Genomic DNA, 25869 nt, shown 5'->3' with positions numbered 1-25869 from the left:
AAATATTACTACTTTGTCATCATACATTTGTCAACTTCCAAGTTACAGGTTTTGTTGTTCATATCTAGCTCCCAAATTCTGTCTCTGCTTCACTTCCAACATACTCTCGATTCTTCTAGTCAACTCTTGTGTTTTTTTTTTTCTCTCTTTCAAGCATTATCCATTGAAACATTGGAAAAGATTTCACTGGCACAGCCTCTCTGTGGTCTTTATTATTAGAAGAACAAGCAGCAGAACCTCCTTTGTTTCACAGTTCATGTATTTTTGTTGGACAAACTATTTCCTCCTTAGCATGTACTGCATCAAAAAATGATTCTGTCCCTCCAGGAAAGAAAATTTTGAAGATAGCTGGGTACAACAGTTTAAATCTCATGCCTGCTTCTCAACATTCCCTGAACAGTGGAATAAATTTACTCCTCTTCTGCCTGGTGTACAGTGAGTAATCATTCTCCACAAATACTCTGCTGTTTCCTACTTTTTGTACTTTGCCCTTCAGACAGAGTTTTGTCAGAATCAGCTGCAACCACCATAGCATCCACCGGGGATCCATTGTACCAGGCCTGTCTGTGGGAGGACAGAGTAGCCTGGCCGGCTGTTTAGGTATTGGCTCTATGGTGTCAGGCTCCTTCCATGCCCATGTGGTACTGAGATCCACTAAGGGATCTGCAGGAGGGGACACCTAGGAAAGTAGATGGGCCTGTGCCAAAGGCCTCCAGGAATACTGACTCATCCGTAGAGGGTTTTGGGGCTGACCAACCTCCCCTCTGGAGGAGGATTTCCTTGATGTCTCCAAAGAAGACATCCTCGGGAGGTGACCTGGGAGAAACCTCACCTTCATCCAAGTCAGTATCTTCTGTGAGGGACTCGGGGAGTCCATGTGCCTCCTCTTACATGAGTGTTTACGGGGACCCTCTTCAGTAGGACTCTCTGAAGAGGGCTTGTATGTCACGGGGGGTTCCACGATGGGATCCACCTGGGGGTCTTCTAGCACGGGCTGTCCCTGGGACAAGCTGATGGGAGTCATGATCAAATCCACGGGAGCCTGTGTGGAGTCCAAGACGATGGGCTGGGGTCTCAGTTTTTGGGAGAGAACCCTCTCCATCACGTCGAAAGCCGAACCGAAGGAGAGCGCACCTTCTTAGCAACCAAGAAGGAAGCTCTCCCTGGCTCCGCCGTGAGGATCAGGGCCGAGGCCAAGGTAGCCAGGGTTCCGAAGGAACGGCTCGGATCTGACATAGTCAGAGCCGAGGACACCTGTGTTCCCTCGGATCCAACTACCCATTCTCGGCCCCGATAGTTGCTCGGACCCAAACAGGTCTGATTCGAGGAACTCAAGGTAATCGCCAGCGTCGAGGTTGGAGGAACCGATGGCACCAAACCCCCAGCACCTCGGATCCATAAATCCTGAAACCGCAAGTCAGACTGAGGAAGGAGAGACTGGATGGAAGAAGAGCATGGAGGTCCCCTCTCCGGCCGGAGAAGGGCCTGGCAAGACTCCCATTTGGATTTGGGTCGGAATGAACCTCTGCATCATCCTGTCCATGTCAAGCACCGTCAGACTTGGAGTCGACTGCGAGGAGGCGACCAACTCGGATATGGCTGGTCTATGTGACGACCTCGAAGAAGGACTCTGGTCCAAGGGCTCAGTCGGCTCCGGGGAGAACCTTGGGGAGCAGAGTCGAGGAGAGGTAGTCCTGACAACTTTTGTAGGTGGGCTAGGAAAGGGCTCCCGCTCTGGAAACCGCTTGCGGTGCCTTTCCCCTCTCTTGTCCTTATCTCTCTTGTCCTGTTTGTCTTTGCTTTTAGTCCCCATTTCAGAAGGCTTAGAGGGAGGTTGAGTCCCAGCCTGGGGGGGGGGGGGGTTGATTGGCTACTGGAACCGAGGTTGTCATGTCCAAGGCAGAAACTGGTAGCAGGCCCTTAGCTACCAGCTTTGTCTTCCTTTCCTTCAATGCCCTAGGGTTGAACCCTGCACACACACTACAAGGCAAAGATAGGTGGGGAACACCCAGGCAAATAACACACAGAGTGTGGCCATCAGCCGGTGAAAGCTTGTGGCCACACACTGTGCATTTTTTAAAGATTGATTTTGGCTGATCAGCCATCACCAAAAACCACTCAGCCAAAACTAAACCCAAAACACACACACACACACACACACACACACACACACACACACACACACACACACACACACACACACACACACACACACACACTAAGGTCAGGTTACGCCTACACACTACTTTACAAATTCTAACTTTTTAAACTACTTTTTTTTTTTGAACGAAAAACCGACGAACAACGAAGGGGAGGAAGGGATGAAAATCGACTACACACACACACACACACTAAATATATTAGAGAAACTACCACTTACTGCACCCAACGTGGAGCTATAGAGACCAGATGCGTATGCATGAAGAGGCAAACGAGATCTGAGGGAAGGTAGGAGATGTGAGGGATTACAAATAAGGAGAGGAGCTTGGAGCTGATGCTTACAAAAAATGTTGCTGGATTGGATCTGATATGGATCCGAATACCCACAGGTTGCAGATAAATGAAGTTAACTACTTCACATTATCTGTTTAAAGCTTCTTCCTTTTTTTTCCAGCCTTTTTTTTATTTGAGTTTATATACTCCATCAATGTTTTATTTTATTCAGGTCTGGGTGCAGATATCTTATACTTTCTTCTAGTTTACTGGAAGTCATGTCTGGAGCTTGCCCTGCTTTTTGCTGAACAGCTGCAGTACTCTTCCCAGTCAGTGTTTTTTCCTCACATTTTGTAGCTTATTTTCTTTCAGCTCCTCTGTATTTCTTTTTTTCCTGCATCTAGGCAGTGCACTTACTAGCCCTTTCCTGACATTTACCCCAAAATTTAAGTCCACTGGATTTCTCTGCTGAGTTTCTGTTTTCACACTGGGAGAGCTAGAAGTAAGTTGTTACTTAATGTGCAACTATCTTGTAAGTCTCATCCAGGTATGCTCCTTTTTGGTACTAAAACCTTATGGAGTAACATCCTGTACCACTGACAGCTGGAGGTACATGCTCTCTAACCCCCACTTGTAAGATGAACTGAAGTGATGGAGGAAACAAATGAGTCTGACTAAGAGGATACAAAGAAATTCCCCTGAAAGGATGGGGGCTTTTGAAGCTGCTATCAAGTGTTACCCTCCTGAATGACTTTTAGTACCAAACTGTCTGTAATTATCTGAACCCAAAAATGGGAGTGAAAAGCTATAAAGTACAGTTTTGTACCTACCATAAATGTAGATGTCCGAACAGGATAGCATCTGCAGTCATAACAAATGGGTTGTCCTGTCGTCAGGCAGCCCTTCGGTCGGCCGGATTCCAAAGTCTGGGTCTGGCCTCGGCTGGTGTCGCACTTCACCCGACGTCATCTCTGCTGGTCTTCGGGTATAAAGGCATCAGCCAACGCCATTTTCCTCAGTGTTTCTTGCCCCAGATGCCAGTTGCCCTCTTGGAGAGCTAAATTTTGGATGAATGCCAATGTTTCCAAAAAAGTAGAAGGCAAACACAAAATAAGCATGTATGTACATATATACAAACAAATACACCATAAGAGATCCCCCCCCCAGCTAGCTATTAGGAGGGTAAATACCCTAGGAGTACCACAGAGGGAAGGAGGGTAGGTAATCCTGACTGCAGATGCTATCCTGTTCGGACATCTACATTTATGGTAGGTACAAAACTGTACTATGTCCTTCAAGGATGCATCTGCAGTCATAACAAATGGGTAGAATACCATAGCCAAACTAGGGAGGAGGAAATAGAATTATGGTGTAGTTAGGATCCCTTGCAGTACAGCAGTGGCAAACCCTGCTCGGGATCTAGAGTATAGAGGTAAGTTATAATGCTTGGCAAATGTATGCACGGAGGTCCAAGTAGCCGCCTCAATAATGTCCTTGGTAGCCACTCCTCCTAAGAAAGCTGTGGTAGTGGCTGTAGCCCTTGTAGAGTGAGGTCTTATGTTCTGTGGAATTGGCTTTCCATGGTAGGAGTAACAGAATCTTATGCAATTTCCTATCCACTTGGAGATTGTCTGTTTGGAGATTGCTTTTCCTTCCCTTCCTGCTGCATAGGCTACTAGAAGCTGGTCAGTTTTTCTATTGCCCTTGGTTCTGTCCAGGTAGTAGCGCAACTGTCTATGTACATCCAAGGTATGCAGCAGTCTTTCCCCCCTGTTCTGTGGATTGGGAAAGAAGGTAGGTAGGTGGATTGCCTGGTTTAGAGACACTCTGGATACCACCTTAGGCATAAATGTAGAATTAGTTCTCATGGATACTCTATCTTGATGGAAGATTAGGAAGGGTTGTACTGCCATTATGGCCTGTAGTTCCGAAACCCTTCTTGCTGAGGTAATTGCCAGTAGGAAAGCAGTTTTCCAGGATAGGTGTTGAAGATCTGCTGTTGCTGCTGGTTCGAATGGAGGGAGTGTCAATTTTTCTAGCACAAAGTTCAAGTCCCATGCTGGTAATGGTGGTTTCCTAGGAGGTTTTACATTCTTGATTCCTCTGAGGAACTGCCTGAGTAGAGGATGTGAGAAGACAGGGGATCAAGCTGTATTCTGCAGAAATAGCTGATGCATGTATCTTGATGGAGGAATAGGACAGGCCTGTATGGAGAAGCTCTGCCAAATACTCCAGGATGTTGGCAATATCTACCTTTGACACATCTTTTCCTCTTTCAGTGCTCCAAATGACAAACCTTTTCCATTTCCCTGCATAGTTCCTTCTTGTCGAAGGTCTGCGGGCCTCCAGGATAATGTCTTTAACCCTTTGGGATAAATCTGGGTTAGTTGCTGTTATGTAATGTTCCAGGCAGTCAGTTGTAGAGATTTTAGATTTGGATGCATGATGTTGTAGTTGTTCTGAGTTAACATCAAAGGCATCAGGGGTAGTGTCCACGTTCTGTTCCGAGACATGCTCCTCAGCAATGGATACCAGTGTTGTCTTGGCCAATCTGGAGCTATCAGAATTATCCTTGGACGCTCCTCTTTGATTTTCAGTAGTACCTTGTGCATCAAGGGAAGAGGTGGAAATGCATATGCTGTCAGGCCTTTCCAACTGAAGGATAGAGAGTCCACCTTCCATGCAAGTGGGTGGTATGTCCTTGTGCAGAATTTCTTGAGCTGGTGATTGAGTGGGGATGCGAATAGGTCTATTTGTGGCATTCCCCATTTCAGTGTGATGGCCTTGAAGATGTCCGGGTGTAGCATCCATTCGTGAGCATCCGAGGTTGTTCTGCTTAACATGTCTGCTAGGATGTTTTCTTTTCCCGGTACAAATATTGCCTGTAACTGAATGTTGTAGCTCAGAGCCATATTCCATAGATCCAGAGTCATTCGGCATAGGGGGTATGAATGAGTGCCTCCCTGTTTGTTGATGTACCACATGACTGTGGTGTTGTCTGTCCTTATCATCAAATGGCCTTCTTTGAGGAATGGTCTGAAATACTGGATTGCTAGTTTTACTGCCAGCATTTCTTTTTGATTTATGTGCAGGTGCAGTTGATCTGGGGTCCATAATCCTTGTATGCATTTGTCCAGCATGTGGGCCCCCCAACCTAGGTCTGAGGCGTCCGTTGTGATGGTTTGGCTTGCTTGAAAGTTTTGGAAGGGCAAGCCTGGGTTTGACTGGCATGCTTGAGCCCACCACAGGAACTCTTGTTTCAGGCATGGGATTAGTGGAATTTCGGTTTCTAAGCTGTGCCTGTGTTGAGACCATAAATTCTTTAGGTACCACTGTAGTTTTCTCATATGCAGTCTGGCATGGGGGACCAGGATTATGCATGATGCCATGAAGCCCAAGGCCTGCAGTACTTTCCTTGCTGTTAGTTTGTTCTGCTTTGTTAATGCCAAGAAGTAAAGAGGGAGTTGTTCTTGTTTTTCTGCAGTTAGGAATGCCATCTGCTTTACTGTGTCCAATTCTGCACCCAAGAATGTTCTTGTTTGGGATGGTATTAGTCTTGACTTTTTAAATTGACTGTGTATCCCAGGGCTTGTAGTAAGCAAATGACTCTTTGTAAGTCTTTTGTCAGCTTGCTTTTGTTGTCCGCTTGTATCAGGCAGTCGTCCAGGTATGGATAAATTTGGATTCCCTGTAGCCTGCAATGAGCGATTACTGATGCCAGGCATTTTGTGAATACTCTGGGCGCAGTAGATAAGCCAAAGGGCAATGCTGAGAATTGATAATGCTCTGATCCTGCAAGAAATCTGAGGTATCTTCTGCAATTTGGTCGTATGGGGACGTGCAGGTATGCCTCCTTGAGATCTAGAGTTACCAGCCAACACTCCTTGCCCAGCATGGGAAGAAGTTGCTGCAAGGTCAGCATTTTGAATTTTGGAACAATGATGAATGTGTTTAAGGCGGACAGGTCGAGAATAGGTCTCCAACTTTTCTCTTTTCTTGGTACTAGGAAGAGTCTGAAGTAGAATCCTTTGCCCTGCCCTGTTGGTGGTACTCTTTCCACAGCTCTCATTTTTGTTAATTGAGCTATTTGTTTTAGAGCTTCTGTTTTCTGATTTGGAGGTAGGTTTGGCATTCCTCTTTTTACTGGTAAGGTGTGGAAATGAAACCTGTAGCCTTGGTCTATAGTCTGCAAAATCCACTTGTCTTTTGTGATATAGTGCCAATTTTTTGAAAATAAGGCTAACTTTCCGCCTAAGGGTGCTGCTATTTGTTCCCTGGTAGGCGGTGTCAGAGCCAAGTCACTGTGATTGTCCTGTTGCAGTGGCAGTGGTTGTGTCTGTGCCTCGCTGGTTGTTGCCTTGCCACTGGCGTCCTCTGTAGGCACCTCCTCTGGATTGATTTCTGCCTCTGGAACATCTATTCCTGCCTCTCTGAGATTTAGAGGAGTCTGGAAAGGACCAATTTTTGGAAGGCCAGTTCCTGCTAAACCTTGGGGCTGAACCTGTAAGAAATCTTTAACTGTTTGTACAGATTTTGCCTTCTCTTCCATTTTCTTCATTACTTGCTGGGCAGGAGAACCAAATAGACTGGCCTTATCCATAGGAGCATCTAACAGCTTTGCTTTAACATGATCCGGCAAGACCTGTTCTTTCAACCATGCATGCCTTCTTATAACTGTGCCAGTCATGGCTGATCTAAATGAAGCCTCCAGTGCATCATAGCCACATTTTAAAGAATGGTTACTAACCTGCTGAATGTTATTCACCATTTCTAGAACATATTTCTTATCTAAGGAATCATCAGAGGACAGTTTCTTAGTCAACTGATCAAGCATAAACTCTTGGTATTGGATCATATGAAACTGACAGTTCAAAGCTCTAGCTGAGAGAGTAGCAGAGGTGTAAACTTTACCCCATCTCTAAGGACCTGGATTCCCTTTCAGAAGGGAGAGGGTTTTTTGCTGAGGTCGAAGCTACTGCCTTAGGCCCCTGGGAGATAGTCTCAGGATCTGCAAGTGGGGCCTTGTATAGGTGGTGATGAGTGTCCGGTACCCTGTAAAACCTATCGGGTTTGGCAGGGGCTGGAGGTAAAGTATCAGGAGCAGTGCAAACATCATTAAATGCATCATCCACAACAGAAAGAACTGGAGGTATAGCTAAGGGCCTATGTTGCGGTAAGTGTAGAAAGGTCCTAAGCCTTTTTCTTGAATCTGAGAAATCTTGTCCCTGCCATTGGAATTGCTCTCTCATGGCATGTAAGGTTTCTCCAAAGGAAAATTCCTCTGGTGGAGAGGCAGATGGAATAGATTCTTCAGCATCGGAATCTTCATAAGTAGAAAAAGGAGCCTCTGGATGGTCTGTAATGTCTGAATCATCAGAAGAATCATCTGAGGACACTGGCTCTGGGGGCTCTGCTCTAGGTCTCTTTTCAGGAGGCTGAGAGGCCCTGTCTGGGTGAGATCGGGATCCCCTTATTAAAGAGATGAGATCCTCTGCCAGAGTAAGCATTTGAGAACTGGAACTGGGCCTGTGTGAGGGGGGCTTAACAGGCACTGATTTAGCAGTTTTGGCTGCTTTAGCCCTGGCAAAGGCCTTAATAGACATGGCTGCAGGAGGCCTAGCAGCACCACGTGCTGGGGTAGAGACATCCAAAGGGATGGTGTCCGATAATTCTAAAGGAACCACATTAGTAGGCAAAACTTCAGAGGCCGATTCAACTAGGGTAGCAGGGGCCTCGGTAGTAGTCATGGATTCGGCTGAAGATTGACCCGTTTGCTCGGTTTCGGCCGAAACCGAGACACTCGTGGTTTCGGCCAAAACCGCGGACCGTGAGTGTCGGTCTTTTTCTTTGCGTTTTTTAACAATTTGAGAAGTCGGAGGATCCGACGGCATAATGTACGCAAAATCTGAGCCGAAAAACTGTTCAGCAAACTCCGACCGACGCCTAAGCGTTCGTCGGTTGAAGGAAGCACAGGCTAAACAGGCTGCTACGTCGTGGTCTGGGCCTAAACAAGGTAAGCAGTAAGAGTGGAAATCTTTATGAGGTATTTGTTTCCCACAAGTTAAACAGTTATTTACTTTTTCTGACATCGGCTGAGGCAAGAAAGAGTCCCCAACGGGTACTTAGCTTTTTAGAAGTCTTCGAAGTAGTATTCGGTAGTAGTAATCTCTGGATCTGACCGACCGGCACTTGCAAACAGCTTCTGCTTCGGGCGCCACGCGGCAAGAAAGACTGAGGAAAATGGCGTCGGCTGATGCCTTTATACCCGAAGACCAGCAGAGATGATGTCGGGTGAAGTGCGACACCAGCCGAGGCCAGACCCAGACTTTGGTATCCGGCCGACCGAAGGGCTGCCTGACGACAGGACAACCCATTTGTTATGACTGCAAATGCATCCTTGAAGGACATCTTGGAGAAATACGGAAAGAGGAGGAGTAATGAGATTGTCTGGGGGATGATTCCTTGAAAAGATTCCCTCCTTCATGGAAGTGCTGCTGTTAAAGTTTCTTTGCTGCCATCCATTTTTTTTTTTTGTTTTTTATGAGGAAGAAAGAGATCAGGCGATGTGACCTTTGGAAAGAAAAGTATTTCTGGGTTAAAAAAAATCTGAGTAACTGGAACATCCTAGAGACTCCCTGCTTAAGTTTCCCACTTTCATCCCATTATTTGAGGGCTTCAGTAGCAGAAGGTCAAAATAGCTCTTTACCTATAAGAGAGCTATGAATCTCCTGTTTAAGATCATCTGAAAACTTCTGATTTCCTATCTAAACAAATCATCTGAACACTGCAGCAAAAACAGCAGCTCTAGAAAACAGCATTTGCACTTGTCACATTGCAGAATAAAAATAATCACACATGCCCGATGATTAAGAAACCTGACAGCTAGTGTAGAAGAAGAAAAAAAATCTCTTACCAATTCTATCCTATCAAAGGCAGAGGACTGGAAAAAGACAGGGCATTGCTAGCTGTCTAGGAGATTGCAGTTGGACTGTCCCAGAAATAGGAAAAAATATGACATTTTATTATCTTGAGAAACACTGTACAGTTTATCTGCCTTCTTAAGCACAGCTGGGAAAGTTTCAGGAGAATTAAAAACAGTGATCACAGCATCATTCAAGGCTGGCAACACAGGAGGGACAAGTATAGAAATGTGGACTTCCTGTTCCAGTAAATCAGAATATCTGCCAAGTTGGGGTGGGGGTGGAGGACCAACCTGTTCCCAACCAAAAACATCCTTAAGGCTATACAAACACTTTGAAAAAGAAAGGCTTCAATAGGGTACTTTTCGGTCTAACTGCCCCCTTGAATTGGATTCTTCAGACTCTGACCCATGAAAGGAAGGTTCCCAGTCATTATTCAAATTATGGGAAGATGGATCCTCCTGTACAGTACCAAAAGGTACATGTCCCCCAGGACTAGGTACACTGTTTGCCTTGACTGACTGAAGTAAGGATTTAGCTTAGCCAAGCTAATAACCTTATTCCTAGAAATGGAAACAGTCTGCTAATTTTTAATGTACTTTACTTTCTGTTTCTTCTTTCAAGGGACATCCCTGGAGAAGACTGACTATGAGAGGGCATATCATTCCCAGCAAGAGATCTCATTCCCTGTCAACCCTGATAATTCCCTCTTAAGGTATTTCCTAAACCCAACCAGGCTGGTTCTCCCAAACCTGCACTAGACAAAGAAACAGTCAAAGAGGATGTGGCTGGCACTACTATACCAAAAGGATTTGAGGTACCAAGAAACTGTTAGTGGCCACTGCAGTCACTCGTCAATGGCTGAGGTAAATACTGAGCACATGCTACAGGCAAGGGCTTATTCTTAAACTGCTTTTTCTTTTTAGGTGCACTGGGGCAAGGAACAGCAAGTCTGGTATGAGATTCCACGACTTGGGGTTAGTATAAGTATTTGACTTACAGACACAAGGTACAGAGTTTAATTCTCACTTTTGGGATGGAAATTTGCTAGCCTTAAAAAATCTATCCTAATAATTAGCTATGAACTTATGAAACCATGAACCTACGGAAAAAATGAAAATGTTGTTATAAGTAAAGACATCACACCTACATCTTATAAGTAAAGGCATCACACATTTAGCTCTAAAGATGCTATAATTCCATTATGATCAGCTCTCATTAGACCAACAATTCAGTACAATGCTCCCTTCTTGCATGTACCTCACTAGACACCTGCAACAACTGGAGAGACCACAGAGGTTTCTCACCAAGAAATTATAGGGTGCACAAAACAAGACTTATGTGGAAAGACTGAAAGCCCTGTCACTGTACTCTGTTTCCTATAGGTTGCTAAGGGGTGACCTTTGCCTGGCTTACACGGCAGTCTCTGACCCGGCACCGATGGAAATACTTCACATTCGTAAATCAAACTGCATGAGGGTCAACTGCTCCAGGGATTTTAACCTAGCCTCTGACGTGAAAAGGTCATGCTGGATAAATAGATGCATCTCCCAGAGACTGCTATTTCTCTGGAAAAACCTTCCAGTTCACGTGAAACAGAGCCCCTCACTGACCCTCTTCAAACCCAACCTAGCTCAAAGGACAGGGGATCACAAATTCACTCCTGGAATGGCACCTATGTCCCTCCTGGACAGAGGAATTCGTTATCAACTACCATAGACCCCCACCTCTGCAAACTCCACTCACCTAACCACCAACTGGGGAAACTCAGGATAAACATGGCTAGACTTGTAACTGCTCCAGGGCTGTTAGCCTAGTAACTTTCTATGAACGTATGAAGAAGCCTTATTGCCAGTAAGTTATGCAGTAAAAGGTCAGTCCGAATGCAAGTTAACTCTAAGTTCACACAAACAGTACACAACCCTTCTCAGAAAGCCCCAATCTAATTTAAAATCACAGTATGCACAAGCACTACATATAAGAAGTATCCCAAAACACAGTGAAATACTTTTTAAAAAATAACAGATATCCTAACATGAAACATGCTTTAAACATGATACAAACTGCAACAGCACAGTAAAGTCTAATTTTTTTAAAACCCAAAATAACTACTCTGATTCAATAAAAGTGTCTAGGACATTAAAAGTTCCAAGTAAACATTCAGAGACAACAAATAGTACTAGGTGTCACTCGTCTTGTACATACTGAGAAGACAATGAGGCTTGGGTGTTCGTTTAAGTAGTTTATTGCTTACAAACACATCAGGATGGATGTCAGGAACATCAAACTTTAACAAATAAACTAACAAACTGACCATTACATACATACATGCTTTCACTCTGGCTGCTTACTCAAAATGGCACTCTTGCATGCACATGCTCAGTACTTATACGTATGTGCCCACTGACTGGATTGCTTCTTAAAGGTATATCATACACAGCAATCAACATTCTCCCGCTTTACTGAGCTGTCTCATATTAGCAATGACATTTCAATAGGCATGCAATTATATGGGCAATAATAAACAATACAGTCATGTTCAGGTTGCTATGTATCCGGAACTAGGTCTGGAAATGTGACTTGACCTCGTAATGTAATAGAACTGGGTTTAGCAACAGGGACAGTCACTGGGAAATGATCTGCTTGAGGACTCTTGAGGATTTTCTCAGGAACAGGGATTGCTGATGGAATGTCCTCTAGGACAGGAAAACTGGACAAGTCACTCTGAGAATTACAGTCTTTCTTGCAAGATGCTGTAACACTGGTTTGGATACTGGTAATAAACGTTTCTGATTTCTCCTGAATTCTATTCCTTGTGATTCCGGGACGTACGATCTCGGCTCTTGACACAAACTTTTCACAAATCCGATGTGGTCAAAACCTTTTGACATCTGCATCCTCACTATCTCCCCTTTTTGTAATGAATGGAGCAGTCTGCTGGTCTTATCAAAGTAGGACTTCTGGGACAACGCTTTTTCAACAGTTGAGCTTTCACTGCTTTGTTGTTTTTAGCAACCAATAAATTACTGCTGATTGGTAATCTGGTTCTGGTTTCTCTCGACATAAATCTCTGGGCAGGTGAACCATGATGATTATCACGAGGAATGTTTCTGAAATTGAGCAAGTTTAGGAAAACAGCAGCATTGTCACGTTTGGATTTCTCTAACAGTTGTTTTGCATTTTGAACTGTATGTTCAGCCAAGCTGTTTGACTGCGGGTACTCAGGACTATAAGTCCCACATTTCTGCAAATTGTCTGAACTGCTGACTTGTAAAATGTGCATCACTGTCAGAAATAACTCTGTGCGGACTATCATGGACAGAAAAGTGTCTCTAACTTGGTAATGACAGTATTGGGCATTTGGCTCGAGATTGACATGCTTCCTAACCTATCTGAAAGAGAGTCTACTAACACCAAGTAATGTTGACCATTCCACTCGAAGAGATCAGTGGTTACTGTTGACCAAGACAGTTGAGGAATCTAGCTTAACTGAAGCGGTTCTTTTTGTTGATGTAGCTTTGTACTATTACATACTGAACAAGATGAAAGTTCTTTCTCAATATCATTTGACATAGCAGGCCAAAATACTAGTCCTCCAGCCCCTCTTTTGGTAGAATCAGTTCCTGAGTGGCCACAATATAAGATCTTAATGTACTCTTGTTGTAAGGATTTTGGAACAGTCACTTTTGGACCTTTCATGATGATACCACTGTCTAATAAAAATCTCATCTCTAAGGAAAATACTGCTGGAGTTCTACTAGTAAACAAAACTGATTTGAAGGCCATCCACAACTGATAGAGGTTGAGCTTCTGGAGAACTGGATCTGAAGCTGTGTGAGTTCTGAGCTCATCAAGATGTGTGGAAGAAAAATTTCTCTCTTCCATGACTTCAAAATCAGTTTCATTGCCATGTGTTTTTTCTGGGTGATCAGGATAAGGTATCAGCAAGACAAAGAAGTTTACCTTTTGTGTAAACAAGATTGAAATTATAGTTTTGCAATTTGAGCATCAAGTGTTGCAATCTTGCAGGAGCTGTAGGCATAGGCTCTCTCAAAATAGTAACTCGAGGTTGGTTATCAGTTTTGATCTGGATAGGTCCATCATAAATATAATCATGGAACTTTGAACATGCAAACACAGTTGCCAAGAGCTCTTTTTCAATTTGGAGGTACTGCATCTTGGTTTGGATAAGGGTTCTCGATGCATAATCTACTGGTCTACCCTCTTGAAGAATGACTGCACCTAGACTAACCTTGGAAGCATCACAGGAAAGAGTAACTGGGTTGAGAACATCATAGTAGCACAGAGTTAGTAGACTAGCAATTTTCTGTTTCAGGACATCAAATACTCTTTGGTGTTGCTCTGACCATGGCCAGATTACATCTTTGCATGTCAGGTATCTTAGCAATGCTGAAAGTTGGCTTAAATCTGGAATAAACTTGCCTAAATAGTTGAGCATGCCAAGAAAACTATGTAAGGCTTGAACATGTTCTGGAGCTTGGATCTCAAGAATTGCTGTTTGTTGGAAGGATCTGGTCATAAGCCTGAAATGCTAAACAAATGACCAACATAAGTAACTTCTCGTAGTCTGAATTTACACTTCTGAGGATTCAGCTTAAGATTTAATTGATGTGTTCTTTCTAGAGCTTTCTTAAGGTTTCTATCATGTTCGTCTTCACCACTGCCTCCTACAAGAATATCCATGTGCTGTTATAGAAGATGATAGCCAGAAAACATTTGTTCCATCACATGTTGAAAGACTTCACTGGCAGAATTTATTCCAAATCTCAGAAATCTGTACACCCAGAATGGCATACCAAATGTGGTTAGCAATGAAGATTTTCAATCAAGAAAAATTTGCCAAAATTACCTCTTTGCATCTAAGACAGAAAAGAAAAACAGTGGCATTTGGCATGAGGGCAGCAACCTCCAACTGTGCACATAGGATGATGAAGCCTTTTTAATCCTTTGTTCAAATCTCTGGGATCAATACATATTTTGATATCATCTGAGCTTTTCTTATGAGCTACTACAATGGAAAATACCTATTCAGTTGGTTCTTCTACTGGACAAATTATACCTAGCTGCACCATTTTGTCTAGCTCGGCCTTGACTCTGTTCTGCACAGCTACTGGAACTTTCCATGCTGGTCTGACAACTGGGCTGACCTCTGGGTCTAATTTCATGGAGTACACAACTGGAAGTTTGCCTAGTTTGTCTGTGAAAATATCAGCACACTCAGAAAAAAACAGTTTGGGCGAAATTTGAGCTGTTGTTATGCAAGCTTACATGGTGAACCTCTTTGCTAAATTAAAGCAGTCCCATTTTCAAACTTTCTTGGAGGCCTAATAATGACTGCACGTGTCTCTTGACTACAATAAAATTAAAAATCATAGTTGTTCCCAGGAGACTAACATGAAAGCACTACTGAGCCTTTGGTCTGAATCTCTTCACCACCATAAGCAACAAGCTTTGCACACTTTATCAAATCAAGTTGTTCTGCAACTTTTAATTTAGCAAACATTACTGCTTATATAACATTGCACTTTGAGCCAGTACCTACTTTGACCTCTACAGGACTACCATTAGTCTGAACAGTACAAAAGATTTCATTCTTTGCCCATAAATCGACTGCAGTAACTGTTTCACCAAGCACAGGCACACCATCAACATAAAAAGTAGGGTTGCAGCTTTCTAACTGATCAACTTGCCTCTTTGAATGCTTTCTTTTAATTAAAGACTGTGCCTTACTTGATTTACAAAGCCTTTTAAAAATATTCCACTTAGTGCAAGAATAGCACTGCTGATCCAAAGCTAAGCAATTTTCTCATTTGGGTTCGTGATTTCCACCACAATTAAGAAAGTTGGCTATGAGGTTTGGTACTGGTTTTGCCGAGTCCCCTGTGCTTTGCTGTGTGAACTCTAGCCCTTACTGAAGTAGCTCTGGGTTTTGCTGAAGCTGCCAAACCCTTTGGCTTGAATATTTTAACCTTGTGCTGCATACTGTCTACATTGGCTTTATCACGGCGCCTTCCACATCTATTTTCATTTGTGAGAATACTTGTGTGCCTTTCTGTAAAAGCTCGTATATCTGACAAATCTCAATGGCCTTGTTTAACGTTAAATCACTGTCTCAAAGCAAAATCTTTCTCACTGTGTCATTAATACATACCACACACAAGCCTGTCTTTTATCAACTCATTTCTCAAATCACCAAATCTGCACGTTTTAGCCTTATTTCTTAAGTTAGTTATACATGCTGCAAAAGTTTCACCAAGCTTCTGATCTCTTTGTAAAAAATGTGTCTTTTCATTGTAACATTCATTGGGGGCTTGCACATTTCTCTAAATTTATGTTTTAAGCATTCAGGGTCTTCCCGCATTTAAGCCTGTACCACAATATGGCAGTTCTCCCCCTCCCCTGCAAACACAGGAGGTGCATACACAAATGAATGCTCTCTTTCAATGGTTTTTGACCCAGCTAAATTAAGCAGAATAAATGCTTTTGAGGGTGCATCTTTGTCAGATAAAGCAGCCTGTATGAAAAGATTGTATTCCTGCTCAAACACTCTCCAATTTTCTGCAATACTGTTATCAAACACAAGTGGTGCAGGTCTGTGAAATCCTTCTGCCATGTCCACAAATTATAGTAAAACACAATGCAATCTTGGCCCTTGTAATTATGTACGAACATGCACACACACCAAGTACTTGTAATTTATTTCTCTATTTATTTTCAGTTTGATGACCAGGGAAGTCCACTGTAACATGAGCAGCCTGTTTTCAGTGGAGGTCTGGGGAGAAAAGCTCCAGTGAACAATTACAAGCACACACAAGGCAAGTATAATCATCTAAATCAGGCTGAGAATACAGCATAACACATATGAGGTATAATACAATCAAGCAAAGAAATACAAATAATAGAAAATCACTGGAAATTTTGTATGTACAAAATCAGATACATATACTGATATATAAAAATCTAACAAGGTTAGCCAAGGTTCAACAGAAGGTTGTCCAGTATTAGTTTAATGGAGTGCAGTAGTAGACAAAGTAATGGTATGAGAAGTAGGTGTAGCAGGGGATGGAGATGAGAGTAGTTAGAGTGGGAAGTTATGTTGGAGAGTGGCATGGGGCAATAATATTCAAATGCATAATAATCTCTTCGAAAGACTGTACTTTGTGAAATATTCTTTGAAATGAATATAATTTACGAAATAACTGCACTGAAATACTGCACACACTTGCCAACACTTTGCACATTCCGGATATTTCAAACAGCTTTAATTAAAGCAAAAAAATAAGACCACTCCCTTTTTTACTACATTTTATGAAATTCAGATATTATTTCAAACATTTTCGTAATTAATTTGAATATTTTTCTCAGTATGACACAGTTTAGGACATTTTGTTTAATTAGGAATTTGTTCTGAGTGTTCTGAATACTTTATTTTATATTCGTAGTGAAATAAATAATTTAAGTGAGTTTTAGTATCTGGAATTTGTTTCTGACCTGTTTGCGAGTCATATGAGCAGGTGGGATGATCCACTTCTGTATATTCTTACATTTCTAATCGGCTGCCTCATGGCTGTGACTCTGGATCCCATTCTGACAGCATGTCACTCATCTTGTACATACTAAGACAACGATGAAACTTGAGTCTTCGTTTAAGTAGTTTATTGCATACAAACACATCAGGTTAGATGGCAGGAACATTAAACTTAAACGAACCATCTAATCAACTGACTACTACATGCATGGATGCTTTCACTCTGGTGGCTAACTCAAATTGTTACTCTTACTTGCACGTGCTCAGTACTTACATGCACGTGCCCACTGACTGGAATGCTTCTTACAGGTGTATCACACACTCTGATCTACACTAGGTACTTTGAAAGTAAGCACAGAAATGAGCAGAAGTATTCAAGGAACATCTACAGACGTTTTCTTGAAATGCCAGTATCCTTAAAAGTCAAACTACAATTTCTCAAAAAATTCTAACAATAGTGTGAAAGAATCCACAGAAGGGACTTATCTTGTCTGTGAAGAAGCTGACAGGCCAACTGTTGCTCCTGATCCTTTCAGAAATGACTGCATGAGGTGGCAAGAAAGAGCTGAAGGATTTTAATCACTATGGCTGCTTTTGTAGCTCCTTCCTAAAGACAGAGTTAACCTATACAAGCAACTAAAGTGAGGTACTGTGGGAGGGCTTCTAAGCTCTGTGAAGGCTGGCTACTTTATCCTCGGTAGGATACAGATCATATGCTACCGCAGAAGTGGGAATGATAAGCATTGTAAAATATCTAATAAGTAATACCTGCTGTCTATAGCTATAGCTACAGGATCTACTTCTTCCTTGGACAAAAGAAACATTCTTCCTGCTCAGTAGCTATGACATTATGGGAGCACATTCAATCTATATTTTCTACAGGATTTTAAATAAACCACCATGACTTGGTGATGCCTCAACATGTTAGTTCCAGGTTTTCAACATACAATTTTGTCATGAACTGTGGTTAAGTCAATAAATAAATCAGTCCTGGCCGGTGACTCTGCAAAGCTACTGGGTAATCATCCATAAAAAAAGAACTGTACAAACAGTGCCACATCTGTGAAATGAGCTTCTAAGATGAGTACTCAGGAAATTTATTACAAAGTCATTAATGATTGCCAAAATTTTGACATCCAGTAAAACCTGATAAAAACCTGCTCATAGCACTGACAGTTCTCAATCTTTCAAGTTTTCAGCATGAATCTAAGGGATTCCCACATATCCATGTCACATTACAAGTCTATACTGTGAGGAAATTCAACGAAGTACTGAAACTCACCTTTCAAGACAGACACATACCACAAATTGTGTGTACTGAAGTATGGCTCCAGACTATTGAAAGATGTTAACTTTTTGAGCTAATGTTACTGCGGCAAACATTTGGAGATTATTATTACTGACTTAAGACATAAAGCACTTTCACCATCTCACATGGTAATTCTGTAGTCACTCTATTAAATTTCCTTTCCAGCAGAATATTTTAATTTTATTCCTTTATTCTCTTATTACAAGATGTGTAGGCTGAAAATATTGGTAAAAGCTACAGAAAGCAAACAAAATTATAAGCTTACAATATATACAGTCTCAGTTTTTATAATTTTAAAAGCACTGATTTGAAGTTTAGAACATAACCATTTTTAACATCATAAATGTCACATCTTCTTTTGTAAATATACACAGACATTCATTTGTTGTGCATCCCCCACAGACTGGTGAAAATTTAACCTACCTCCTACCTGACTCAAGCCCATTCATTCCCTAGTAGGGGGGAAATGTCAAGGTCCACTACAGCAACAGCCATCCAAAGGGACCATCATAGAGGCAGACATTGGGATTGTTTGCACTCTCCATGGCATAGCAACAATTATGACATTATTTTTACCTAATGCCACCTGCCCTGGGAGGGGGAACGAGTAATCTGTGTCACCACAGAGGCTCACAACAACATGAGTACATGTGCCTGCACAGCCGCTATGAAGGCAAACACCATTAGCTATCCCTTGATGAGCTAAATGTTCCAAGCAGAAGACATGTTTATGAATCTTAGCCCTTCCACTAAGAAGACAGAAGCAGAATGGTCAACCCAACTTTCACAACAAAGTGGTAAACCCTGCCAGCTTTATCAAGTGTTTGAGGCACTAAATGTGTTTGAGACACTAAATGAACTTGGGACATTCTAGGCCACAGTCAGGACTTTATCCATCTACAACACTAGAGCACCCTAAAACATTCTCTTTCATCCTAATAACTGAATCCCTCCCACACCGTCAGACATCTTCTGGAATACAGTTGCTAAACACTGTTTTCACTTCCATGCCTCCCATTTCTTCTTCCCTCTTTCACTTTTTGTATCTCATGTTACTGTCACAGTCCTCCTCCAGTGCAAGTCAACATTCGTGACATTTTTTTTAGGTAATGTTCACTGCTATTTGCCTCATATAATCCAATAAAGCACTACCAATAATTTTAAATCCAACACATTTCAGTATGTCAGTGTCAGAAAGCCCTCACTCACCTCTACAGACAGGTACACATTTTCCCAGACTAAAAAAAAGGGAATGGAGTTCCTTCATGAAACAAATGTCTGCTGCTGTAGGAGTCCTGGAGAAAGATTACAGAAAATACATAATTAAATCGTTCCAAGCTGTAACATGCTAACAAACCATGTGCCAAATTTATATAAACCTAAACAGCAATCTGCCTTTCTAAGGAGAAAAAAAAACAAAAAAACAGGTGCTCATCAGGTAGAAAGTACAGTTGTGTACCTACCATAAATGTAGATGTTCGAGTGTATTCACTGCTGCAGTCATTACACTTGGGTTATCCTGCTGGCAGGCTACCCGCAGTTGGTCAGAATTCCAAAGTCTTGGTCCGGCATCGGTTGCGGTCGCCTCTTCCCTGACGTCAGTGCGCCAGGGGTACACAAGATGCAGCCGACGCCATTTTCTTCAGTTTTTCTTGCCCCAGATGTCAGGTGCCCCCAACTAGGTAGGTAATACATATTGCTAATAAAAACATACAAAAACAATACCTTCATCTACAAGCAAATACACCACATAGGTTGTATAGGATAGAAAGGTACAGATAAGTCCCAGCAAAGAAAGGGGGAATGGAGGGTGGGTAACCTGGACTGCAACAGTGAATACACTCGAACATCTACATTTATGGTAGGTACACAACTGTACTATGTTCATCGTGTTTCACTGTTGCAGTCATTACACTTGGATTGAATCCCAAAGCTGAGGTAGGATGGCTGGACCTAAATAGGATTAGGAGTGGCTATGAGGCACTGCAGAACTGCAGTGGTGAAGCCTGCTCTGGATTTAGAGTAAAGAGGCAAGTGATGATGCTTGGTAAAGGTGTGCACTGAACTCCAAGTTGCAGCTTCCAAAATATCCTCGGTTGGTACTCCTCTGAGAAAAGCTGCTGAAGTGGCTGCTGCCCTGGTAGAATGTGGCCTAATGTTGTTAGGCACTGACTTCCAAGCTGTGCGCAGCAGAAACAAATACAGTGTCCTATCCACTTTGAAATAGTCTGCTTTGAGATGGCCTTTCCTTGTGATCCTGCAGCATATGCTACAAACAGTTGCTCAGTTTTTCTGAAAGTTTTTGTTTTGTCCAAGTAGAAGCACAACTGCCTGTGTATGTCCAAAGAGGGGATTTGGATAAAATGTTGGCAAATGAATGGTTTGGTTAAGAGCCACACTGGATATTACCTTTGGCATAAATGTTTGGTTTGTCCTTAGAGAAACCCTGTCTAGATGAAAAATGATAAAAGGTTCCACTGCCATTAATGCCTGTAACTCTGAGACTCTTCTTGCTGAAGTTATTGCTAGGAACAGAGCAGTTTTCCATAATAAAAATATTAAATCGGCTGGATTGGCTGGCTCAAAAGGAGGTAAAGTGAGCTTTTCCAAGATAAAGTTGAGGTCCCAAGTAGGTATCGGTGCTCTCCGGGGGGGGGGGTCTTATGTTTTTAGCCCCTCTGAGGTACTGCCTTAGTAATGGATGAGAGAAAATAGGAGATTCCGTGTTGTATTGAGCTGAAATGGCAGAGGCATGGATCTTAATTGATGAAAAGGATAGGCCTTTGTCCAGCATCTCAGTTAGGTATTGTAAAATCTGAGGGATATTTGGAACAAGTGGGTCAAAGCCTTGCGCCTGGTTCCAGGCGCAGAATCTCTTCCATTTGTCTGCATAAGATTTCCTGGTGCTGGGCCTCCTGGCTTCCAAAATGACATCCATAACAGCTTTAGAGAGAGATGTGGCCTGAGTGGCTATATTATCTGCCATGCAGAAAGATGGTTCTGAGTTGGCTGTGCAGGATTTGATTGTTTTGTTGAGTCAGAAGATGAGGAATTTGAGATAAAGTCCAGGCTGGGCCTTGAGCCAAGTTCTTTAAGATTGGGTACCAGTGCTGGCGTGTCCAGTCTGGGGCAATCAGGATCATTTTTGGCCTCTCTTGTCTGACTTTTAGGGGCACCGTGGGAAGGAGAGGCAGTGCTGGAAAGGCATAAACATTTAGGGTTTTCCAGCTGAATGAGATAGCATCCACTTTCCATGCTTGTGAGTGGTAAGTCCTTGTGCAGAATTTCTGTAGATGGCAGTTGAGAGGGGAGGCGAAAAGATCTATGTCCGGGCATCCCCATTTCTTTGTTATCATGCTGAAGACCTGTGGATTTAGTTTCCACTCGTGAGGATCCATGAGGTTTCTGCTTAGATAGTCTGCCAGAGCATTTTTCTTACCTGGTAGGAAATGTGCTTGCAGATGAACTTGATAGGTCAGTGCTGTGTTCCACAAGTCATGGCTTGCCTGTAGAGGGGATATGAATGCGTGCCCCCTTGCTTGTTTATGTACCACATAACTGTGGTGTTGTCCATCTTCAGTAATAGTTGGCCTGGATGCAGTAGGTCCTTGAAAGCTGTCAGGGCATTCTGTACAGCTAGCATCTCTTTTTGATTGATGTGAAGATGCATTTGGTCTGCGGACCACTTGCCCTGAATACATTTTCTTGCCATGTGTGTCCTCCAGGCATAATCCGATGCATCTGTTGTTAGTGTCTGCCTGGCTGTGGGTAAAGTGAAAGGCTGTCCCTTGTTGTGGTGACATGCCAGTGCCCACCATGGAAACTCCTGTTGCAGGCAGGGAATAAGAGTTATTATTGCATCCAGGCTGTGGCAATGTTGAGTCCAAACACTTTTTAGATACCATTGTAACTTCCTCATATGCAGTCTTGCATATGGAATTAGTAGGAAGCAGGATGCTATGAACCCCAAAGCCTGCAGAATTTTTCTTGCAGGTAGCTGGGTTTTTGTTGCCATCATTTGAAAGTAATGAGTCAGTTGCCTTTGCTTGTCTGGCGTGAGATAAGCCATCTGGGCAGTTGTATTTAAGCTTGCACCCAGGAATATTATCTCTTGAGAGGACACTAGTTTTGACTTCTTTTCGTTTACTGTGTACCCTAGGCCAATTAGTAATCTTTTTACAAACGCCAGATGCTTTAGTAGAATGTCCTTGCTCTCTGCTTGAATAAGGCAGTCGTCCAAGTAGGGATATATTTGAATTCCTTTTTGTCTGCAAAATGCAATCACTGGTGCCAGGCATTTTGTGAAGACCCTGGGCGCAGTAGATAAGCCAAAGGGCAGTGCAGAGAATTCAACAACTCCAATACTGAAAAGAACAGGAACTTCCCAAAGAAACTCGTGCACGAAAGGATGTAAATTCTTTTCTTTTATTCCACAATCCTATAGCAGTTAAGCGCTTTCAACTGGAACCCAGTCTTCTTCAGAACAGTCAACAAGCACCATAACTTCCTTTTTATACATAAACCAATACAATCATTTTAAAAATTGCGCCAAAACATTTAAAGGTATAGTGCACATTCAGCAGCAATGACCATAAAAAATCAATATTTATAATCTTCCTAGATATTTGAATAAACCCATATCTAGTGTATACAATAATTATACTGTCAAACTATTAAACTATATAAAATATTTATAAAACATTTGTATATTTAAAATTATTTTTAAACATGTATGTAAACTATATATAGTATATAAAAAACTAAAAACTCTATTTCATATTCATACTACTATCAATATTGGAAGACTTGAGACTTTTTAATAAATCAATAAGTATATTACCAATACTATAATAACTCAATGACTTATACTAAGAGAGGACCAAGAAAGGTTTAATACTGATGGACTCGTTTAGTCCTGGGGGTCTAGTAGCGTCTAATAAAATCTGCCATCTGCTTTCCAAGGCAGCCAGTTTCATCTTCCAGTTTCCCCCAAATGTTGAATAACCAATGGTATCTATGATAGCAAACTGAAAAGTGTGCTCTTTACCATATTCATGGATATGTTTGGACAATGCATTCTTCATGTCCTTCCTCTGAATACGGTAAAGGTGTTCATATATACGCTTTTTGAAAACTCTTTCAGTCTTGCCTATGTAATACATAGGACAAGTACAACATGTAGCAATATATATCACCCTACTTGTGTTACAATTTCCAGTTCTAGTTCTAATACATGTAGAGTTGAAGTTTTTAAGTCTAATGTATCTGGATTCATTAATAAACTTACACTGTTTACATCTGCCGCATTTTGTTGTACCTTTGTACATATCCTTTGTGGCATTATCATAATTGGCTTTCTCTAATAATCTTTTTAAATTAATGCCTGTCTTATATACAAATTCAGGAGAATTTCCCACATTACGTTCCAAATTCGAACTAACAAGTATATTCCAATGTTGTCGTAATATGTCCTTAATAAAACACGTATGTAGAGTGTAAGTCAAAATACATGCTCGACTAGAATAACTGGATGGCAGCCCTTCATGTTTTTCATTAACTATATATTTACCTAATAAAGGGGGGTACTTCTTACCCCATTCATTACCCACATATTCAATTGGACCCATCATCTCCGGCTCCCATTCCAAGACTTATAACATAGGGAAATGGATTGATCATCAACTAAAACACATTTATGGAAATATCCCACACATCATGAAAGATTAGGAGTTTTTGGGCAAATTACAACATGAATATTGGAGACCAGACCTCATCTTAGTCACCATTGATGTGGTCGATCTTTTCTCCAGTATACCCAGAGAACTAGGAATCGAACATTTCTCAAACAGCCTCAGGAAACATGCAGGGGTTAGTTGGGACAAGGTTGTGTTGTTGTGTGACATGATGGGACTGGTGTTAGATCACAATTATATTGTGTTTCAAGGGGAATATTTCAAGCAAACAAAAGGTGTTGCTATGGGTGCGTCGTGTGCCTCCATCTTTGCCAACATGGTGATGCTGGAATGGGAAGAGGAAGTGTTATTTAAAAGTCATTTTCATACTCACATCTCATTCTATGCCAGATTTTTGGATGACATTTTTATTTTGTGGAAGGCCTCTATAGAGGAATTACAAGAATTTATGGCTTTCATCAATCTATCCTCTACATTTTTAAAATTTACTCATCAAACTAGTACTGTGGACATTGCTTATTTGGACGTCTTGGTTGGTCTTGACCAACATACATTCACTTCTAGAATTTTCCGCAAACCAACTTTTTCCAATGATTACCTACATTTTACAAGTAACCATCCTCCACACATTTTTAAAAACATCGTAAAGGGGCAGTGTATCCGCAGCGAGGATGTCTTCGACAGAAGCTGTGATGAGAACGGAACTTGATACCATTAGGACATTATTTAGTAATCGTGGATATCCGGACCACATGCTCCTGGATACAATTGAATATGTGGGTAATGAATGGGGTAAGAAGTACCCCTTTATTAGGTAAATATATAGTTAATGAAAAACATGAAGGGCTGCCATCCAGTTATTCTAGTCGAGCATGTATTTTGACTTACACTCTACATACGTGTTTTATTAAGGACATATTACGACAACATTGGAATATACTTGTTAGTTCAAATTTGGAACGTAATGTGGGAAATTCTCCTGAATTTGTATATAAGACAGGCATTAATTTAAAAAGATTATTAGAGAAAGCCAATTATGATAATGCCACAAAGGATATGTACAAAGGTACAACAAAATGCAGATGTAAACAGTGTAAGTTTATTAATGAATCCAGATACATTAGACTTAAAACTTCAACTCTACATGTATTAGAACTAGAACTGGAAATTGTAACACAAGTAGGGTGATATATATTGCTACATGTTGTACTTGTCCTATGTATTACATAGGCAAGACTGAAAGAGTTTTCAAAAGCGTATATATGAACACCTTTACAGATTCAGAGGAAGGACATGAAGAATGCATTGTCCAAACATATCCATGAATATGGTAAAGAGCACACTTTTCAGTTTGCTATCATAGATACCATTAGTTATTCAACATTTGGGGGAAACTGGAAGATGAAACTGGCTGCCTTGGAAAGCAGATGGCAGATTTTATTAGACGCTACTAGACCCCCAGGACTAAACGAGTCCATCAGTATTAAACCTTTCTTGGTCCTCTCTTAGTATAAGTCATTGAGTTATTATAGTATTGGTAATATACTTATTGATTTATTAAAAAGTCTCAAGTCTTCCAATATTGATAGTAGTATGAATATGAAATAGAGTTTTTAGTTTTTATATACTATATATAGTTTACATACATGTTTAAAAATAATTTTAAATATACAAATGTTTTATAAATATTTTATATAGTTTAATAGTTTGACAGTATAATTATTGTATACACTAGATATGGGTTTATTCAAATATCTAGGAAGATTATAAATATTGATTTTTTATGGTCATTGCTGCTGAATGTGCACTATACCTTTAAATGTTTTGGCAATTTTAAAATGATTGTATTGGTTTATGTATAAAAAGGAAGTTATGGTGCTTGTTGACTGTTCTGAAGAAGACTGGGTTCCAGTTGAAAGCGCTTAACTGCTATAGGATTGTGGAATAAAAGAAAAGAATTTACAT

General features: G+C 41.5%; 1 protein-coding gene across 1 annotated transcript in view; it reads right to left on the bottom strand.

Annotated features, from left to right (window-relative positions):
- TAFAZZIN (tafazzin, phospholipid-lysophospholipid transacylase) overlaps positions 1-25869 on the bottom strand; it is a 1078486-nt gene that overhangs the window by 794237 nt on the left and 258380 nt on the right. Inside the window, exon 5 of the mRNA XM_044080349.1 lies at positions 19421-19506. Coding sequence (XP_043936284.1) covers positions 19421-19506 — 86 coding nt within the window. The remainder of the gene's footprint in view (positions 1-19420; positions 19507-25869) is intronic.

The sequence above is a fragment of the Protopterus annectens genome, chromosome 8.part0 (genome assembly GCF_019279795.1).
Source record: "Protopterus annectens isolate FY-2018-M chromosome 8.part0, PAN1.0, whole genome shotgun sequence".
In the NCBI taxonomy this organism is placed as follows: Eukaryota; Metazoa; Chordata; order Ceratodontiformes; family Protopteridae; genus Protopterus; species Protopterus annectens.
The sequence above is the reverse complement of the archived record's forward strand: the minus strand, read 5'-3'. Positions and strand labels throughout refer to the sequence as shown.